The sequence below is a fragment of the Panulirus ornatus genome, chromosome 53 (assembly GCF_036320965.1).
Source record: "Panulirus ornatus isolate Po-2019 chromosome 53, ASM3632096v1, whole genome shotgun sequence".
Classification (NCBI taxonomy): Eukaryota; Metazoa; Arthropoda; class Malacostraca; order Decapoda; family Palinuridae; genus Panulirus; species Panulirus ornatus.
The window spans coordinates 9,084,173-9,105,522 of NC_092276.1; the positions used below are offsets into that span (position 1 = coordinate 9,084,173).

General features: G+C 39.2%; 2 protein-coding genes and 1 long non-coding RNA gene across 3 annotated transcripts in view; all 3 read right to left on the bottom strand.

Moving 5' to 3' along the window:
- LOC139765226 (uncharacterized) overlaps nucleotides 1-17,563 on the bottom strand; it is a 269,229-nt gene extending 251,666 nt beyond the window's left edge. Inside the window, exon 1 of the mRNA XM_071692559.1 lies at nucleotides 17,539-17,563. Coding sequence (XP_071548660.1) covers nucleotides 17,539-17,548 — 10 coding nt within the window. The 5' untranslated portion in view covers nucleotides 17,549-17,563. The remainder of the gene's footprint in view (nucleotides 1-17,538) is intronic.
- LOC139765229 (uncharacterized) lies at nucleotides 1,792-16,332 on the bottom strand. The gene is made up of 15 exons (XM_071692566.1): nucleotides 16,193-16,332; nucleotides 15,386-15,517; nucleotides 14,879-15,007; nucleotides 14,056-14,187; nucleotides 12,945-13,072; nucleotides 11,771-11,902; nucleotides 10,639-10,767; nucleotides 8,833-8,964; nucleotides 8,433-8,561; nucleotides 7,547-7,672; nucleotides 6,986-7,117; nucleotides 6,118-6,249; nucleotides 4,297-4,428; nucleotides 2,667-2,792; nucleotides 1,792-1,976 (listed from the first exon to the last, which is right to left on the bottom strand). Exons 5-15 carry the CDS (start codon nucleotides 13,021-13,023, stop codon nucleotides 1,954-1,956), a joined length of 1,272 nt encoding a protein of 423 aa, XP_071548667.1. The 5' UTR covers nucleotides 13,024-13,072; nucleotides 14,056-14,187; nucleotides 14,879-15,007; nucleotides 15,386-15,517; nucleotides 16,193-16,332; the 3' UTR covers nucleotides 1,792-1,953.
- A 273-nt stretch (nucleotides 17,564-17,836) lies between the features above and the next one.
- Nucleotides 17,837-18,799, bottom strand: LOC139765139 (uncharacterized). The gene is made up of 3 exons (XR_011716586.1): nucleotides 18,735-18,799; nucleotides 18,545-18,629; nucleotides 17,837-17,969 (listed from the first exon to the last, which is right to left on the bottom strand). It is a non-coding gene; the product is annotated as an uncharacterized lncRNA (long non-coding RNA).
- Nucleotides 18,800-21,350: the final 2,551 nt, after the last annotated feature.

Genomic DNA, 21,350 nt, shown 5'->3' on the forward strand with positions numbered 1-21,350 from the left:
ACATAATCCCTCTATTACGACCCCTATACATCATAGAGTAGGGAGGTAGGTCAAATGTAATTGTGCAAAAATCGCAATTAATACAAATTCTCTTAGTCTAATTCACTTCATCAATTTCAAATAAATTCAACCATTCATTTAATTACATATGAACCTCTCCCTATCCTATATCGTCATGATGACTTAATACAATTTCCACCCCTCAAAAGCTAATGTTATTGTTCAAGTTCCAAGATTGCGCTTCGTATGAGAAGACATTCAGTACCTGTTGGGGGAGATGCTTGCACTAGTACGGAGTACTGCTCGCTGCTCTGAGGAGGATATACCCTTATGACTATCCTACTCAGAGTAGAAGCCAACACTTTTCGTCCATGTGAACTCTCCTGCTATCACACTCTCTTCAACCCATCCTCTCCAATCGCCTTGTTGCCATCTCCCTCCCTGGGTTTTGACCACTGCTCTTGCTAGTAGTCAGCAGTGTTAATAGGTCACTGAGGCCTGGGTCCATAACACAACTGGCTGGGATTCTTACTATAATTTTTTTATAGCCCATTCATGTACAAAGTAGCCTTTTCTTTCACAGTTCATACACAATGTATATTGGGAAGGATCACAATTTTGCGCGTGATCAAGATATTCCTAAGAGTCCACGGGGAAAATGAAACACGATAAGTTCCCAAGTGCACTTTCGTGATGTGATTATTACATGAAAGTGCACTTGGGAACTTATCGTGTTTCATTTTCCCCGTGGACTCGGGAATACACACACACACATATAATTCTAGTCTCCGTACTTCACATACGTGTTCCTGAAGCCTTTTCAACCTCACAAATAGCGTTACGTTCTATATCCTTTTACTCCAAGTCCATAATAACATTCCTGTTCTGCCTCTTTCGCCCAAAGGATCTATAGTCCCATCCACCTCCTAGTGTCATTAGAAACCTTTTAGATTTGTAAGAAATTTTAACATTAGCAAATTAATGAAAATTTTCCTGGTAATTTTCTTTTAAAAACTTCATGCCTATTCAATTTTATTTTTTAGAAGTATAGGTCACAAATGGCACCAGATACTTCACAAAATGTCAGAGTTGTAGATTTATAGTTTCAAATCAAACAAGATAAAAGCAACGCTTCGAAGTATACGCCGACCAGATAAATCTCCTTTGTAACTTAAGCTATTTGTCTTTTACACCATTGTTAGTCTTGTGCCTTTGCTTACCCCTTTTCGCTTTATATCCTGTGGATTAGAAGTAATAAAAACCTCTTATCACCTTTGTCACCTAAGAGTTCATAATGTCCTGGTTACAATAATCTTAAGAATATTTCCTGTTCCTTCCCATTTTAATTTTAGCCATCATCGTCACGTTATTTCTATGGCATATTCTCTTGCTGGTTCCCCAATTTCTTTACCCATTTAGCTTCTTCCTCATCTTTTCCTTTGCATAAACCTGCGATTTCAAAATCCTTCGGCTTACGGGCTCTTACGCAGGCCAATAATGTCCTCTCGTTATGCAATGCTCAAAACAAGTTGGGTAAAAATAAGGTAAATTGTTATTTACCCAAGACTCGTAATACATCATCAGCAACCTCGACCCCCCCACCCATACACACACACAACCACCCTTGCAGACGACCTCTCAAACCGTGAACCTTGCTGCCCGCACACCATATCCTATAGTTCCATCACTACACATACCTCTAGACACCTTGGTCGTAGAGTCTGAACAGATCCCCTACTGATAACCATCGTACTTACGGCAAATCTAAAGTCAGGAGTGGAAAAATTCATCTTAATTTAGTCACGTTTAATTTTAACAAAGTGTAACGTCAACAATATGTACAATAAAACCCTTTCAAACGCATGACGCAACTGTTGTTAATCTTTGGTGGGAAGAGTGTGGCCAACGGGTTAAGATTTGAAGGCCAGGTTTCATCTGCTGTCGACGTGGTCCTTATGGGGGATGAGGTGCAACACCTGGAATAGAAGGAAGTGTTAATCATACAGTTCTGTCAAGAGGAGGGATAGACACAGGCAGGCAGTTTGGCTAGAAATAGACAGCCAATTCGACCAAGAACAACTTTTAAGTTCAAGGCTACCTAAATCTACTGTTAGTTTTGCTTAGGCTAAATTACCTTATAATGCAAGAACTTTAGTTTTTAGATTTTAACCAAGTACACTATTGTATTAAGAAGCATTCATGATTCATACAAGTGAAGCTCAAAACGTTTTATATCAAAATTCAACAAGAAAAATTAACATATCCTACTCTAAGAATTTCTGGCACATTCAGCGAGAGATTTAAAGAAAAAAACTCCGAAGGAAGACATTTTTCTTCTATCTAATCAAAATCTAAAAATTAAGTAATTAACTAGTTGTAAAAGAATTTCCAGTGCATGCAAATTTCATAAGAATTTTACTTATGTTCAGACGTGAATGAAAATTATATTTCTTCTCATACTCTATTGTTAATGTCAGAATGATCTTTTTGCAATTTGTGTATATTTGGCCACGACCATTTCCATTCTTAAACCATCAAATTCAAAATTAATTAATCTATTTTTTCGTCAAAATTCATCAAAGTAACACCTAAACTTCTGATCGTATAGGCAAATCTGCAAAAAGTCGGAAGTGTTGGCAGTGTTCGTCTCTGGAGAAAGACTTTACCTTTAACACAGCAGACGCAGCTGCCCTCACACAAGTCATGGACAGGGTTCTCGCCAACATCACAGTAGTCTGCACAATAACCATCTCGGAGTCGACACGCTACAGTATTCTTACAAACATTTTGTCCTGAAAAAGTAGTGGGAGATAAATCATTAACCAGTTTCCAAACTCTTGGTAATTTTAGGTTACAGATATTAGTTTGTAGATTTGAAAAGTACAGTTTTAACTAAATGGTTGGTTTCAAGGGAAGTTTTCGCCAGATGCCTAGTGAATATACAAGATACAAACACGCACGATATCTAAGTCAGTTTCTTAAGGACAAATATCATGCAGTCTAATACAAATACACTCGACTGGAGCCTTCTTTCCCTTGTTTGATTTCTACAACTAATGTCTGGTGGTGCCCTCATACAGGCATTGCGAGCAATGTGTATAGAACAACTTTAGCAATTTCTATAGTCACTTTCGAAGAGAATTTCAAAGATGTCACTGCTCATACGACTAAAATGAACTTTCGGAACTCACAAAAAGTATGAAAAAAAATTAAGCTATCGTTACTTCTGTTTCAGTAAGGAATTCCGTTTAGATCTTCATTCCCGCCGGCTGATAATTGGATGGTAAAACCCTAAAGATATAAAATGAATTTCATACTGCTAGTTTGTGACACTAATTTGCCGGCATTGGTGGGTGGATACGAACCCTACAAAGACACACGTACAATCGTCTCAATTCATGGTACTGGTAACCCCAAACTTACAAGCCATTTAATCTAAACCACCTAGAAGAAAATCAAAGCAAATCTTGCTTTCAACGCAACATACACAGTCATCAGAGTTACATAGATAATTGATGGAATTTTCATCAAGCGAGCATTCATCTTTGCAACGGCCACCTTTGCTTCGACATCTGAAGGTATTGACATGGCACAAAAGGTACCAACATGGCACAAAGGGTATTGACATGGCACAAGCCAGTCTCTGCAATGAAAGAAAGTTTGAAAGTATATCACTTAATACACTAGTAGCAGTCAAGGTTTTTCTCGAATGTTGGCCCGAAAATGAAGATAAACTTGCATGGAGGCAACAGGGAATAAAGAGTATTTCATTATCTTAGTTACAGAAAATGGGGAAAATCAAGCTAGAACTTAAATTGAAGTTTCCTTTTCAAGTCGAGAATACAGTTAGATAATCTGGCTTCCAATAAGAAACAAGTTAATAAATGGGTCTTTGGTTAACAGATTCAACCTTGTTTAATACGTTTAAACAGTCTTCCCTGAAGTATTTTAAACTTTTCCCTTCACCCCCACACTGAACATTGCCTTTCACATATTCACGTCTTTAGCTGGAGACTGTCACAAGTTCCCAACTATTACCTAATCAATTTCCTTCACTTCCACCTGTGGTGTTAAACACTCCTTCCAACCTACACTACTGCTTTTTCTCATTTTCAGAAAATTTTCGACAACCACAAAACTTGTGAAATCGATGCTTTCTGGATTACCCAAAGAGTTTGACCCGTTTCAACTCAAGACTTCAAACTTGACTAGATCTCGTCCAGTTCTCCGAATACATTCATCTAAAACGCTCAACGTTTTGTACTGGAAAGAAAAGAGTAAAGATAACCAACTCACCAGGTACACAGCAGACGCAGACGTCATCAGGCTCACACAGACCTTGGACAGTCTTCTCGCCCACACTACAGCCATCTGAACAATACCCACGCTGAAACCTGCAGGCTGTGGTGTTGTCACACTGAGGAACCTCTGTAAGCAAGGGCTAGAGTAAAGGCTTCACATACGACACGTCTAGATCAACCAAGAGTGAGTGGAGAATCTCACTCTTCTAAAAGCAAAATACCACATTGAAATACAGTATTGAAATCTCCTTTCTCTCATGTTTAGCTAGGGAGATCAGACTTCATTGCAAGCCTGTGAATTACGTTTGCTGCTGCAGTGGATCAGTGCACATCTTGTGACCCCACCTCGTCACTCGTCAGCTAACACAATCTCCTTATTACCCTCCTCCCACTGGCGCTGAGGCCGAAGTGGTTACGACTCTGAGGTCGAAGTGGTTACGACTCAAAATTTGATATAAATTATGGGTCACTTCCTAAGCGATCCATTAAAACAACCCGGTTCGAACGTTGAAATATTCTAAAGGAATCGTGATAGAAATACTTTAGGCCTTTGTAACGTTAAAATCTTACGATTGTAGTATTCATATATGAAGAAATAAAAAACCCCAGTTGAGAAATGAGGACCACTGCAAATCAAGTTAAAAAAAAGCCACTCTAAACCAGTAGTGTACTGAGAATATCTCAGTATGTCCTATTGGTCAAGTTTTCTTTGATTTGAATAGATAAATTGTATTATCATAACTATACTATTGTTATTATTTATATATTTATTTATTTTGCTTTGTCGCTGTCTCCCGCGTTAGCGAGGTAGCGCAAGGAAACAAGACGAAAGAATGGCCCAACCCGCCCACATACATATGTATATACAAACATGTCTACACACGCACATATAACTTTATTGTTATTGTATTAACTAAATTTGTAATTTTCTTATGTTTTGCATACAATTTGTACTATTATTTTGCTAATGAGATATTGTATTTCGCTCTCCCGTTTTGGCATGCGCTTGTCGCTGTTCTTGTGTGTAAAGTTGTGACGTAGGAGTTGAGTGACGTGGACAGGATGGAAGTGTTGTCCAGGCCGTCAACTAGCGGCCCTTCATTGTTTCTCGGGAAGGCCTGTATGTCGGGTGGTGACGACTGGTGGAGGTGTTGGGGCAAGGGTTGCAGTGCCCAGGTGTGTGGGGCAGGGATTTAATGTGTGTGATCCTGGAGCTGTGTGGCAACATGGTCCAGTCTCAAGAATGCTATGCCGGAGTACACCATTGTGCTTGTGATTGTGGCCCTAAAGCTGTGAAAAGTGATTTCAACTCCAGTTTCACCTGTGTATCTGACAAGGGGAGGCACTGTGTGAGTAATTGGATGTAGTAAGTAAGACATTATGATTATAATGTATATGTGTAGGTGTAATGTTTTGTAATTGGTACTGTGACATGTACACTTATTACAGGTTCGACCCTAGATTAAATAGAGTGCTGTCTCACTCACACCTTGGTGAAAGAATAGATTTGCTAGTCTTAAAACTTCAAATGATCTCAAACCAATATAAAGATCTTTTACGTAAAATCTATCATTTTCAACCCTTGGCGATGGTAATTAGTAATTTTTGGCTCCATACTCTATTCATTCCTTACTCGATCTATTCCCTACTCAATCTTTAACCATTTAGTCACAATATTGTAATCTTTTAAGTAACCAAAGCCTTGCCTTTATTAGCTTTACAAGTGATCATTTCTCCGATGCAGCAACAGACTAAAGCCAGACAGCTAACTTTAGCTTTCAGTAAACCGAACACTGAAGGACGAACGAGAACTCACCTAGAACACAACAGACGCAGTCTCGAGACTCACACACACCCTGGACTGGGTTCTCGCCCCTGCCACAACTTGGGGCACACTGGCCACCAAGGTGGAGACAGGTGGTGGTGCCTTCACACGGAACGTCTTTTCCTGTGGAGCCCAGATGGAGAAAGTCAATTTCTGTTACGTAAAAGAAAAAGATCAACTAACTCCATGATGCTGGTATAAAAGCGTTTCGTGGAGCCAAGATTGAGAAAGTCAATTTCTGTTACGTAAAAGAAAAAGGTCAAGTAACTCCATGTTGCTGGTATAAATCCGTTTCCCCTCTCGCTATTTAGTTATACCAATTCATCAATGTCCGAGACACGGGAAGCTGCTTAATTTTTGTGCCTGAATCAGAACATTTTGGAATAGTGTTTGCAGACGACGTGCGAGATGTGTACACCACACAAGCAATACCTTTAAAGAATAACTGGTACTAAAAGGCCCTTTTAAAAGAAAGCTTAAATTTAGAGAAACTCGACAAAAGCGCTCTAACTTACGTGGAACACAAAAGCGCTAACTTACGTGGAACACAACAGAAGCGCTAACTTACGTGGAACGCCACAAAAGCAGCTCTAACTTACGTGGAACGCCACAAAAGCAGCTCTAACTTACGTGGAACGCCACAAAAGCAGCTCTAACTTACGTGGAACCCCACAAAAGCGGCGCTAACTTACGTGGAACGCCACCAAAAGCAGCGCTAACTTACGTGGAACATAAAAGCAGCGCTAACTTACGTGGAACCCCACAAAAGCAGCGCTAACTTACGTGGAACACAAAAGCTCTAAGTGGAACACAACAAGTGTGCGAACTTACATGGAACGCCACAGAAGCGCTAACTTACGTGGAACACAACAGCGACAGTCTTGTGTGTGGCAGAGATGCAGGAGAGGTTCCTCATCACGACCACACGTCTGGTCACAGTGGCCATCCTTCATCCTGCAGGCGAAGGTGTCGAACTTGCATGGGTCAGACGCTGCAAATTGGAGGATCTTCGAAGTTAATTGGCATTTAAGCAGACCAAGTTAAAGTCTTACTCTACGAAGACCTGAAGCCGACAGTTATAGATGAATACCCGATTCATGTATCATTTAAAATACACATGGATGATTAGAGTCTTTATAAGCCACAATAAAGCCTATTCAGAGACTCTTAAAAACAATTGGACATCACAGATCACTCGACTTAGTGAGGATCGGTTCATTTTCTAATACCTACATAACTTGACACATTATGACATATGACGGACGTACTTACGGCAATCACTTACATTTCTTAGGACAAGTCAATCACATTTTCATGCTAGAGAGAGAGACAGAGACGCCCCCATTCATGCTGGAGAGAGAGACAGACAGAGACGCCCCCCCCATCTACAAATAAAATGGCATAGGGTTATACAGCTCACCTGGAACACAACAGATGCAGTTTAACCTGTCACAAACACCTAGGAAAGGTCCTTCGTCCTGACCGCATTTACCAGCACATCGTCCACCCAGTTGTTTGCACCGCAGAGTAGCCTCGCACGTTTCTTCTGTGGATGAAGGACACGTCGCTCGACTTCGTACTTACAAAACTAAATGCGAGATAAGCTTGGGGAGAGAATGTAGTGGCTTTAGATTATCCAGGAATGTCATATACCGAATGAGAGCCAAGAACATTGCAACTGCTGAAGCGAAATATAAACATTCCTATTATTAAAGAATTCTTAAAAGCTTAACTCAAATTTGATCTCAAAACAACCCTAGAAACACGAGCTGCTGTGATAACTTGTGAAGAGATCTCAAAGTGAGCGATATATAGTCTTATCAAAATTGAAGTAATAAAGCCACTAAGTTACTATCCGAATTCCCAGACGTTAATAGCAAAAGACTGCAAAGATCTAAAAGAAAATGAACCCTAGGGTATGGCAGTATACACAATGTTGCATTGACATTGCAGTTCAACTTCGTATCTACAAAGATTTTCTTGGTCCATATCTCGAGATGGCACGGGAAGCCAAAGTCCATTTGATCAAGGCCAAAACATTTTGTCTACCAAAACCCTATGGCTGGATAAACATTTGGGTTGACTGTGGACCAACTACCGCAACCAGGATTTGAACCCGTACGCTCGACTCTGCTGGGTGGCCCGTGAATGCGTCTTGGACAGGAACGCTAACCGATATACCATGGAAGTCCATTCATATTTTTTTTTTTTGGTCCACAGACAAATCACGACATTACTGAAGTTAACACTAACAAAGACGTAGCATTATGAAATAATGAAACCAAATAGGAATAGATTGGCCTCACTTTGAGTACAACAGACGCAGTCTCTGCTGTCACACACTCCTTGGACAGCGTTCTCATTTCTATCACAGCTACTGGCACATTCTCCACTTAGCACACGGCAGCTCACAGTAGTTTGACATTGCCGATCCCCTGAAAGAAAAGGGGGCAAAGTAGTGTTCCAAGTTTACGAAAATTTGATAGGCAAATTTTTTTCTAAGGTTTAATATCTAAATGCAAGCTATTAAATCTCCAATAAAAAGGTTTAATATCTAACAATGCAAGCGATAAAATCCCCAAATGTATAGAAAAAAACCCTCACTCTATTCACTTTCTAAAAGTTACAAAAATTTCACAGATTCATCAGCGTCATATGGAAATTTACACATCCACTAGACTTACTTGGGACGTAACAAAGACTTACTTGGGATACAGCAGAGGCAGTCATCTGTGAGGCACAGATGTTTGAGTGGCTCCTCATCTATGCCACAAGTCTGGTCACAGCGGCCACCCCTGGTGCGACAGGCCAAGGTATTTGTGTTGCACTGATCGACTTCTGGAAACGGTGAGTGAAGTTGAATTTACTTTTCCATTCGTATTAGTTAATGGTATTTATGTAATACGTTTTACCTCTAGCGGTGTGGCTTAATTGGCTGTCCATTCGAGAATGTAATATCCTGCAAAGATGATTTGCAACTGAATTTACACATTGCAGTAGAGAATACTTGTAAACTCCCGAATAACACGTACCAGGTAACGTCCAGAAAACCGAGCAAAATAAAACCTTTATTACAAGCGAAATATATATTATATATATATATATATATATATATATATATATATATATATATATATATATATATATATATATATTCCTATGAGCCCTCGGGTAAAATGAAACACGATAAGTTCCCAAGTGCACTTTCGTGTAATAATCACATCATCAGGGGAGACACAAGAGAGATATACAAGTCAGTTGATATACATCGGAGAGACGAAGCTAGGACCCCATTTGGTATATATATATCCGCTACTTTAAACAATTATTCTTTATAGTTTGAGTTGTTAGCAGAAAGTTATATACTCGTTTGAAAAGTTACAGCAATTTAGTGTGGCGTTTCAGATAGCGATGGTCCAACTATAAGTTGGGTCCAACTGAATTATGAACAGACGAACCGTAGCCCACTATGACATTCAAGTAGTATCAAGCATTAGACTCGTGCTAATAAAAGTGCTTAGAATCGTTTAGTAAAGTACAGTAGTAACGAGAAAGTAGCATTCAAGATCACAATGGTGATGCTCCCTCAGCGTAAGCAAGATCGTAATAAGAACTTCAAGCCTATTATACGATTGAAATAAGCTCAAAGCTTGGCAGATCTTCGCAACGAACGTAGATTACTGTACTTAATCAGAAAAGTTATTTCGAGATTACTAATTTCCACTTCACGAACGTCAACTTGTTCAATTCGATCTTGAAATAACCTTAAGACATTAAGAAGTATAGGAAAACCAATGTATAGAATGCCAATAGAGATTCGCTCGATACAACGATTGGAAGTTTACGTACTTCGAACGCAACAGAAGCAGTCGTCGTCACCGCTACACAGATGCTTAAATGGTTCCTCAACACGACCACACGTTCGTTTGCAGTGACTATCCTTACGACAGCAGGCAGGACTATCAATGTCGCAACGATCAGACACGAAATTGAGGTTGCGTGGCCTAAACTTTTGCAACACGCGAGACGAGAAAAAGACACACACACACAGAGCAAGGGTTAACTGTCATTAGAGTTACGTTTTCTTTTAACATCAGCGTCTTGTTTAACACGTCACTAGCAAGATTGAGGACAGAAGTACACTAAGCTTTCCCAGTGCTCACTTCCTCACCAGCGATACAAGAAATACAATCTCTTGCGTCACACACTCCAGAAAGCTCCTCTCACCGCTGGCACAGGTCGTGTTACACCGTCCCTCTAGATCCAGTATACAGTCTTGTGTCCTGACACTGCTTATATGAAGGTTTACAAGTCCCATTACAATACTCATACGAACTTAAAAGACATAGGGGAATAGATCAGCCATGCAGTTACGTCAGACAAAATCCAATACGAGATGTGAAACAATGTATTCACTTCTCATAATTACCTTTCGGACAAAGGACTTGCTTTTGTATAGTAATTGGGACAGTGAGGAATAGGTACTTGTAACTGCTATGGAGAAAAGTTTACCTGGAACACAACAGAGACACTGTCTGTTCTGGCACACCCCAGAGATGGGAGTCTCACTGCTGCCACAGCGAGCACCGCATTCTCCACCCAGCTCACTGCATTGACGAGTGTTTGGGCACTGTTGATCCCCTGAAGTTGAAGATAGTACATCCCATTAATGAAAAAGTAATTTGTCAAAGAACTAAAGTTACTCTAGTTTTACTTTAGTTTACAATAAAGATTAATCAAAAGTTGTATGCGTGTCAAAGTAATCAATTTGGTTTGTAGAGAATAAAACATTTTGTAAAATACGAAAACAGCGTAAAAGAGATATACCAACAAGCTGCATTAACAAAATTTCAAAAACCCTATTAAAAAGTATTGTACTCACACGAAGTAATAAAAAACTTTGATGAAAGTTTTAGTTCCACATATACATATGTAGAAATTACTGCAATGAACGCGTCTATTTCCTTAAACAGTGCAATATTAAGTTAGACTGAACTAATATTGCAACAACTATAAGTATCTGCTCTGCTCTATATCAGTGACTGGTGTGAACCTGCAGTACAGTTTACTTCAAGTTCTGAAATTTCATACCAAATTGGACGAAGTTATACGCGGGAAAGAGCCAGTTCACAAACTCGTGCATCAGGAATATTGTACCGTTAAATGCTGACTTTATCGATAACGGAGTTATATTTTTGGCCTTTTAGAACACTTCATATTACAACATTGAAAGATTTTCCTCAACTCTGCTTCGATTTTATACTGGGTTACGTCCCCATTCAACTTTACAAGCCTGTCGAAGGCTTTCTTATAATTTTGATCCGTTATTTGAAAAATCGGTTCATATTCCGAGTTTACACAGATTCTCAAATACTTTATGCAAAACGTGGTAACAAAAATATGTCTAGAATGTAGTTCAGACTACATAATATATGCAATATCAGTACATACGCTCTTGCTACAGTCCCTATGCATCCAATCCGCCAAGCTATATCTGTAGACTTTACGATCGTAGAATTTACGATCAGTGACTTAATTCAAAGTCTCGATGCACTACTTCGTATTAGGATTTGCCCCAACTGCTGCTGATGCTACTTGAGGACAAACGAGTAAACTGGGTACACAGTGGGTAACGAGAACTTACTTCGAACACAACAGACGCAGTCGTTCGTGTTGCACAGATGGTCTAGAGGCGCCTCGTCAACATCGCATCTAATTCGACATTGACCACCCTTGATGCGACAGCCGAAGGTGTTGAATTTGCACTTCTCAGATTCTAAGTTGGAGAATCGGAGTCTAATAAGATATTTCTAGAATTATGCAGTGAAAAATTAGGAATACATTTTTTTTGTGGGTGTAGATTCACAGTGTTTAATATCTTCCAGTACTAGTAGATTTTTGGATCCTCCCACTTCACTAGACTAAAAGAGATCTTAAACTTACATTACTAGTCTATTACGAGATCTTAATCCCACATTACTAGCCTAGCGCGAGATCTTAATCCCACATTACTAGCCTAGCACGAGATCTTAATCCCACATTACTAGCCTAGCGCGAGATCTTAATCCCACATTACTAGCCTAGCACGAGATCTTAATCCCACATTACTAGCCTAGCACGAGATCTTAATCCCACATTACTAGCCTAGCACGAGATCTTAATCCCACATTACTAGCCTAGCGCGAGATCTTAATCCCACATTACTAGCCTAGCGCGAGATCTTAATCCCACTTCACTAGCCTGGCGCGAGATCTTAATCCCACATCATTAACCTAGCACGAGATTAATCCCACATCACTACATTAGCCTAGCGCGAGAACTTAAACGCCTGGACATCTGTTCCATAAGAGAACTTAAGAGTATTGGATTATTAAAGAGCATTTTAAAGTGTCATTTGTTAGAAATATCAATGGATTGAAGAAATCCATTCTTCCTTGCAGAGATAGTTTTAAAGTGGGTCAAGTAAAGGTTTTAATTTTGGTATTCATTTTTTTTTGTGGATAAAATGATTTAAGAAATCGAACCCAAAACCATTCTAAGAGATCTGTTGTTTAAGCTAATAACATCCTTATAGTTCTTGGAAAAATTAAGTCATCAGAATAATATAAGACAATTATACTGAATAGACTAGAATGACCACTCAGTGGAACAGCCAAGTTTTCAAACTTTCGCCACCATACGTCATTAAAAAAAGTATTTACTTTTTTAAAACCTTTCCTATTATATGCAAACCTTTCGATGCAAGGCTGCTTGCGCCTCTTAGATTATGACCTGAAAATTATAAGACTTTTTCGTAGAGTCCAGAAGACCTCATTTACCTGGCACACAGCAGAGGCAGTCTCTCCCGCGACACACACCCTGTATAGAGCTTTCTCCCCTGTCACATTCCTGGCACATCGTCCATTTAGCCCAAGGCAAAGATCAGTTATCTGGCATACTCCACTTCCTAAATTTTGGGGAGAAAAAGGAAAAAAATTAGTTGGTGATAATTACAGAGGGATGTAAACTAGCAATATGACTATAGTTTTATAGATATTTTAACTCGAACAACAAACTTTTGAAAAGATTATTATTCATATTCATTCATACTACTATTCGCCATTTCCCGCATTAGCGAGGTAGCGTTAAGAACAGAGGACTGGACCTTTGAGGGAATATCCTCACCTGGCCCCCTTCTCTGTCCATTCTTTTGGAAAATTTAAAAAAAAAACCGAGAGGGGAGGATTTCCAGCCCCCCCCCCGCTCCCTCCACTTTGAGTCGCCTTCTACGACACGCAGGGAATACGTGGGAAGTATTCTTTCTCCCCTAACCCCAGGGATAAAATTATTATAAGATTATTATAAAATTATTATATTAAGATTATTATAGTTGAACTTAATCTTAAGAGTTTTGCATTTTACGGATTAGATTTATTGCACGAACGCGAAATAGATTCGGCAAGAATAGTTCACGAATGAATGTCTCTAAAAAAAGATTTTTCTCGCGTGTGAATATTAAAGATATGACGACCTTACGAATTCGAAGCTCTGTCCAACAAATATCTACATTTCATTCGCGAGCCAACAACCATTATCTTAATCATCTTGAACCTAATCTCCGACTGCGGGGAAAAAATTCTTTCGAACACTAATGCAGAACTCAAATGAAGAGGAAAAAGAAGATACGCGAAAACCTATCATGCATTTTGCAGGAAGTGAAAAGAAAAAAACTCAAAATGTGGCAGGTCATAGTTATTGGGAGAGACACGAGATGGTAGGGAGTTCAAAGGCTTTCGAGGTTAGGGATTTACAAGTAAAAAAAAAGAAAACAAAGAAAAAAACACCAGAGATGGAACAATTGCAAATTGTCATGTCTTTGATGGAGAGAGAGAGAGAGAGAGAGAGAGAGAGAGAGAGAGAGAGAGAGAGAGAGAGAACGTTAATGCTCACCTTTATTGCAACAAACACAGTCCCTGGCGCCACAGATGTTCTGGACTTGGCTTTCATCGCTACGGCAATTGCCAAAGGAACATCTTCCATTCAGCTCAAGACAACGTTTCGTGTCTGGACAAGGCACACGTCCTGCAAGAGGTCAGTTAACTCCAAGTTTATAAAGTTTTCTTCTGGAATTAGAACCCATAAAGTAATATCAGAACCCATGGAGTAATATTAGAACCCATACAGTAATATTAGAACCCATGGAGTAACATTAGAACCTATGGAGTAACATTAGAACCCATAGAGTAATATTAGAACACAGAGTAATATTAGAACCCATAAAGTAATATTAGTACACACTGGGTCTTAGAAAAGTATACCACATACTGTAAATGGGAAACTAATCTAATATTAGTACTCCCATCATCTCAAAAATGATGTCGCTATTTGATCCTATTACGTTATGCAATTATGAAAGGTTCTACGGTGTTACCGGACTTCCATCCACTTGTAGTCACAAAGTATAAACAAACCAGACCTTGTTCATGATACACAGAGTACTTGATTTGAATATCTCGGACTCACAGCAAAAACGGGCTCCCATCTACATACTTGGGTCACAAAACGTGACGTAAATGGACACCAACATTGTCCAAGATACACAAATAGACCAGACATTGTCTAAGATACATAGAGCACTCAATTTGAATATCAACTCGCCAAACACACAGCAAAAACGGGCTCCCATCTACATGCTTGGGGTCATAAAACGTGACGTAAATGGACACCAACATTGTCCAAGATACACAAAGCACATTTGAATGCCACAACTCACCAGAGACACAGCAAAGACAGCGTTCTGTATCACACACACCACGAATACTGGTTTCGTGTTCGTCACACACCTCTGAGCAGCGACCATCTAGCAGATGGCAGGCATTTGGAGTTCGACAATGACGTTGCACTAAAGCAAAAAATGAAATATTAGAAATTTAGATCTGGAGATAACTTAAGATATTTTGATGAAGTGTCAAATTACTTTCCATTTTAGTACTTAATTCAGGAGCAAAAACAAGTTACATTTTACTTTGGAAGTTGAGACACGTTAACAGCCAAGTTTCAGCTTTGGAATATCGTCAGTACAGTAGCGTGAACATCCTGATGGTCAGGGTCGATAATTCCAATTTAGAAATTGGACTTGAGGAGCTTCAGAGAACAATTTAGAACAGTAAGTAAAGGCAGATTTCCACCAACGCCTAAATATTTAGAAACTTTCACCTTATCTAAGGTGAAATGAGAAATTAAGTCATTCCACACTTAGATATAAATGATGATAGTATACCTTGGACGCATTCCTTGCCACAACCAGCAATCAAACAGCACAGATATCCAGGCGAGCAATCAGGCGTCATTGTGGCACTGGTCGATGTAATGTACACAAGCATGGCCGTAGCTGCTGGGGTCTGGGCATTTCCTGAACAAGATGAAAAACCAAAAATGACAATGTAGAAGCGACTAATAAAGAACTAAAGTGTCTCTCTTTCAAAGAAATCTATATCTCAGCGCTACCTCGTTGAAGCAAGGGGTAAAAATGGAGTTTCCTGTTGGTCGGGGTAGCGCCGAGAATGGATGAAGGCAAGCAAGTATGAATATATTCATTTATAGATATGTATGTGTATGTACATATGGACATGTTAAGTATGTATATACGCGTGTATGTGTATAAAAGTGGATGGGCCATTCCAAGTTTCGTGGCGCTATCTTGCTGACGCGGGAAACTGTGAACAGGTATTAAGTAAATAACACAGATTTATAAGGGAATCTAATAGTGGCGCTACTTTGATGACGCGGGAAACCGTGAACAAACATTTATAAAGGAATTTAAAGTTCTACGCAACAGTTTCAGCTCAATATGTCCTTATAGATTTCTTGTCTCCTTCTATAGAGGCTACTTCTATTTTTCTTAGACCTATAAATCCCTTACCTCTGTACGAGAAAAGTATTTTCAAAGTATCTAGGTCTCCTATAGCTACTTTATTCCTGCATTTCATAGCCTGCGAGCACCCGTTCACAGTTCCAGAAGACTATGTTTAAATATCTTTGTCTTTTCACGCAGTTACATTAGTCTTCGTGGCAGAGAATCACTCACCCATCAGCGTCACAATCCCAGGATGGACAGCAGTCTCCTGGCAGCTCCCTACAGTGTGGTTGTGGTGCTGGGGGACAGTCTTGGGGAGGCACGTAGTGGCAGCTGACGCGGCCGTTGTCACATCGACACAGACGACAAGGATTTTCCAGCCATTCCGAGCCATCGGCCCGGATGATGCCCAAGTGATCCACACAGTAGTCGTTCTTGAAGTAGTCACAGTGATAACCTGGGGAAACATTTGGTTAGTCTAATTTGAAAGGAAATTAGATTGAGTTAGATAAACGCTTTTATATATTCCTGTTCAAATGTTTGTTTATTATCCGTACGCCAGTTATGTAGAGGAATAGATTTAGTGAAGGACACACTGAAGAATTTAAAGTCTGGGAAATGGTTAGAAAAGTTATGATGTTTAGAACAGGATTTAGGAGAAACATTCAAATTTTACCGAATGCGATTTAGATAAAATACGGGACGAGTTTAGAATTGATTTAGAACAGTTAGTGTAGTTTGAAATTCAAACAAGATTATTCAGTTAAAATTAGTAACTTACCGAAGGGTGGATGTTTGTAGTGTGGGATTACGACAGGCTTGAGGTAGGGAGGTGAGATGACGAGTCTAGCTCCACACAGCAGTTCCACGCAGCAGTCTGGGAAGGTGGTTATGACGCTGCCCCATGAGTGGAACTGACTGTTATACCAACAACCTGGAATATTGACCAAAGAAAATGGGGATGATATGCTACTGCAGTCCTTAATACACACTATTTTAGAATGTGCTACCGTGTTCTTAGTAGTGGCCAGGACTTAGTACATTGTAGGTATTAGAACAAGTGAACGATTACGAAGAAATTGACCTAGGAAAATCCACAATATCTTACTTTTCAAAGTGCAAAACAGTTCATACTATAAATCAAAATTAAGACCTTTATTTCAACTTTTATATTGAGGTTAACTGTCGTTGTTTGGTAATTACCCATAATCACATTCGTAGAGACAAGAATTGGTTCTACCTCAACTTTATGCTTAAAGCTAATGTCTCGTTTTAAGTCTATAGAACGAAAACCATATTGACAATGTAGTTTTGGTTCCAACTTAAAATCAGAAAGACACTGGAGGAGATCTTACGACAACCAGGTCAAACGAGGTGTTGAAAAGATTCTATAGAACCCAAACTGGATTAGAATCCAATTGGGTATTACACAGAGATACAGGGTTCAGTTTTTTTTAATCTAAAAAAACCACGACTCGTACCATGACAGAGTCAATAATTCAATTCATTAAGTTTTAATCTTATGTTAAGAGGAACTTAGACAACCCATTATCTTCGTTCAAGTCTAACACACTTACCGTCAGACATGAAGCCACAGTAGGGACAACAGCCGTGGTCGAAACAGCATTTGTGAAACGCTTCTGACAGGAAGAGGTGGAGGCAACACTCACTTGCTTGGCTACATTCTTGGTTTACTTCATACGAGCCATGTCCTGCAGAAGACAACCAAGAGTACATACAAAAGTCCTCCACTATCCCAAACCACAAACACTAATCAAACTTAATTTTTTCCAATTTAGTAAAGAACTTGAAATACACATGCACTTTGACTTATCTAATTAGCGAAGTTTTAGCTGAATAGATGCGCTGTGCTTACCCTCATAGCTAAATAAGTTTTCGCAATCAGGACAACAGCCGTATTTATTACAACAATCCTGGAATTCATCTGAAGAGGGAGGGTGTCTACAGCACTCGCGGGCCTCTGTACATTTCTCGACACCATGATAATCTTCACAAAGAAAACGAGGAGAAAAAAAATGTTACATCCGATGCAAAAATTCAAAACATTCACGTATGCCAAGTTTCATATACAGATTTTTTTTTTTGGTATGTATGGATAATGATTATATACGAGAGCTATAGTGCAGATATCTTTCCCTAGTATCTATATGCTAAGCTTTCAGATTAAACGTCTGAAACAAAGTGTCGAACTAGGCTAACAAGTTTCAGGACCTAATACAGTAGTAAACTGTATCCTTGGAAGAAATCGATAACAGAACTAAACAGTTTAGTGGTCAATACATTAGGGAAATCAAAATTCAAAATTGCCGTTGTCCCAGAATAATGAATCTTCCAATGAAGGGCATCACACATACTTTAAATTTTTGAGACAGGTCGAAGAAAAAAAATATGGAATGGGCTACTGCCATTTTATAACCTTGTAGCCTTAGCCAGACACACACAATCACTCAAAAAAATATGGAATGGGCTACTGCCACTTCATAACCTTGTAGCCTTGGCCAGACACACACAATCACCTACAAAAAGATATGAATAGGGATAGAGCAAACTACCCAGCCTTACCAATGACTGCTCGAGCCGCCAAGAAAATTGATCCATACAAAATCACCAAGAACAACGTTACAGTCTCTCTTCCCCCGGCCATTTTCTGTAACAAAGTAAAAAAATATATAGAAAACGACAAAATCAAGAAACAATCACAAATATTCACCACTATTTCAACACATTTCGAACTATAAACCTCCCAACTTGCCTGTGTTTCAGATGGCGTTATCCCGCGAGAGACGAAACCACCAACTGACGCTCGAGGCCTGTAAGAAGATTCGACTTCACCTCCGAAGCAAAACCCGAACGGCGGTTCGCTTACCCCAAACACAACCCGATCCAACTGGCTTCGTAGCTTTGTGTTTCAGATCATCCGCTTCGAATCAAGACTAATAAAAGAAAAGAAAAGATGATTTTACTCATTTTGATACACCACATCGTTGTATTTTTTCATCTGGTGTTCCGACAGAAGCGTGTGCGTCGTGGGGGTCGCTGTTAGGATGTGTAAACGAACACCGACACCAGTGCTTCACAGCGGCTTGACTCATTCCCTCCCTCTCATCTGGTCATCTTGTTCCCACGACGCCAATAAACTCTTCTCTAAATCTTGGTTTTAAAGAGATTTTCTTTCTCTCATTTTGTAAATGATTTTCAAAGATCCCTTACATACAGTTTTCATTAGACACTTTATTAGGTACAGTGTACAGTCGATTTACAAACTGGTGTTGTTTGTGATTTAAGCCACAAACCAGAGTCGGGTCGGATTCAACCAGGCTTCGAAGCAGTGATGAACGAATCATCGTCATTTTTCGAAGCTTTGGTACAGCGGCTCACAGGAGCTGATGACGTCAAGGACATAACGAAGTCAACGAATTACGTATTCGTCATTTGAGCTGTTTCACACTCTTGATCTGAGAATATCACACTTCAACCCCCTCTATGGCTCAAATCAGGCTTGGCCTGAGTAGAATCAATGCCTTATTGACGGAACAATGTCGATTTAGCATTAAATCACTTTCCTTGTCAATAAAAAGCCATTTCAATGGCATAGAAATCCTCGCTGTGATATATTTCTCCTTTTGAGAGACATGAATAAGAATATATACGAACTTTTAACTTTATATAGTTTTTTTTTGTTGATGTTTCTCAAGATTATGGTGTTTGAGAGTATTGGTGCAGACGTTGGAGTGGATTACATCAGATACAGCCAACGTCTTTGGTTTAAGTAAAGTACCATGTTCTTGTTTCATTATTACAGTTACAGGATAATAGGATGAAGTAGATTTCGAATCTCATCCAATACTAAGAATCGTTTTACAAAGAGGATCACCGTTTCCTGATTATCTTACAAAGAGGATCATGTCATTCATAGATTCAGGTCATCTATGGGGTGAAGACATATTCATTTTTTTTTTTTACTTTTTCATTCCCTAGCGTCCAATTGATCTGTTTAGATTAATTAGATGATTAATCATTCTATGCACAAGTTACACCATTCCCTACCGCTCGTTACATTCATATCCCAGATTTAAGTGACTGGTTTGATTGTGGTAATTACTGTAATTAGTTTTATTGTGGTAACCCTGGTGATTAGTTTCATTGTGGTAACCCTGGTGATTAGTATGATTGTGGTAACCCTGGTGATTAGTTTCATTATGGTAACCCTGGTGATTAGTTTCACTGTGGTAACCCTGGTGATTAGTTTTACTACATATCCCCATGTAGTCAAAATCCTTCCCACCTTCTTACAATCGCCTCCTTTACCGATCATTCAAGATCTTTAGAAATGAAAAAAAAAAAAAAAAAAATAGCCCAAACTATTAAGTAATTTCTACTTTTCTTTCGTAGAAAGTTAAGACGAAGAAAGATTTTAGTTAGTCAAGGGTTGGCTATGAGATGGATCAGGTTGTGTTTGAGGCAAGCGAACCGCCGTTCGAATTTTGCTTCGGAGGTGAAGTCGAATCTTCTTATAGACCTCGAGCGTCAGTTGGTGGTTTCGTCTTCCGCGGGATAACGCCATCTGAAACACAGGCAAGTTGGGAGGTTTATATATGGAAATGTGTTGAAATAGTGGGGTATATTTGTGATTTTTTTTCTTAATTTTGTCGTTTCTTATATATTTTTACTCTCTGTTACAGAAAATGGCCGGGGGAAGACAGACTGTGACTTTATTCTTGGTGCTTGTGTATGGACCAATTATCTTGGCGGCTCGAGCAGTCATTGGTAAGGCTGGGTAGTTTGCTCTACCCCTATTTATATATTTTTGTAGGTGCTTATGTGTGTCCGGCTAAGGCTACAAGGTTATGAAGTGGCAGTAGACCATTCCATATTTTTTTGAGTGATTGTGTGTGTCTGGCTAAGGCTACAAGGTTATAAAATGGCAGTAGCCCATTCCATATTTTTTTTCTTCGACCAATCTCAAAATTTTAAAGTATGTGTGAGACCCTTCATTGTTAGATTCATTATTCTTGGACAATGACAATTTTGCATTTTGATTTCCCTAATGTATTGACCACTAAACTGTTTAATTTTATCGATTTCTTCCAAGGATACAGTTTACTACTGTATTAGGTCCTGAAACTTGTTAGCCTAGTTCGACACTTTGTTTCAGATGATTAGTCTGAAAGTTTAGCATAAAGATACTAGGGAAAGATAATTGCACTATAGCTCTTGTATAATCACTATCCATACATACAAAAATTTGTATATGAAACTTGGTATAAATGAGTGTTTAACAAGGGGTCCATAATCCTCTTTGTCATCATGCCGATCGGTTTCAATTCCTTGTCTTGACGTCGGATCAGCCTCCTTCCTTGTCTTGACG

Excerpts from the sequence above, each read along its gene's own strand:
- LOC139765229 (XM_071692566.1), bottom strand. The coding sequence starts at position 13,023 with ATGTGCCAGGAATGTGACAGGGGAGAAAGCTCTATACAGGGTGTGTGT. Across the intron at positions 10,768-11,770 it reads CTGCGTCTGTTGTGTTCGAA|GGGATCAACAGTGCCCAAAC; the intron begins GTAAGTTCTCGT and ends CTTCAACTTCAG. Across the intron at positions 2,793-4,296 it reads CTGCGTCTGCTGTGTACCTG|GACAAAATGTTTGTAAGAAT; the intron begins GTGAGTTGGTTA and ends CTACTTTTTCAG.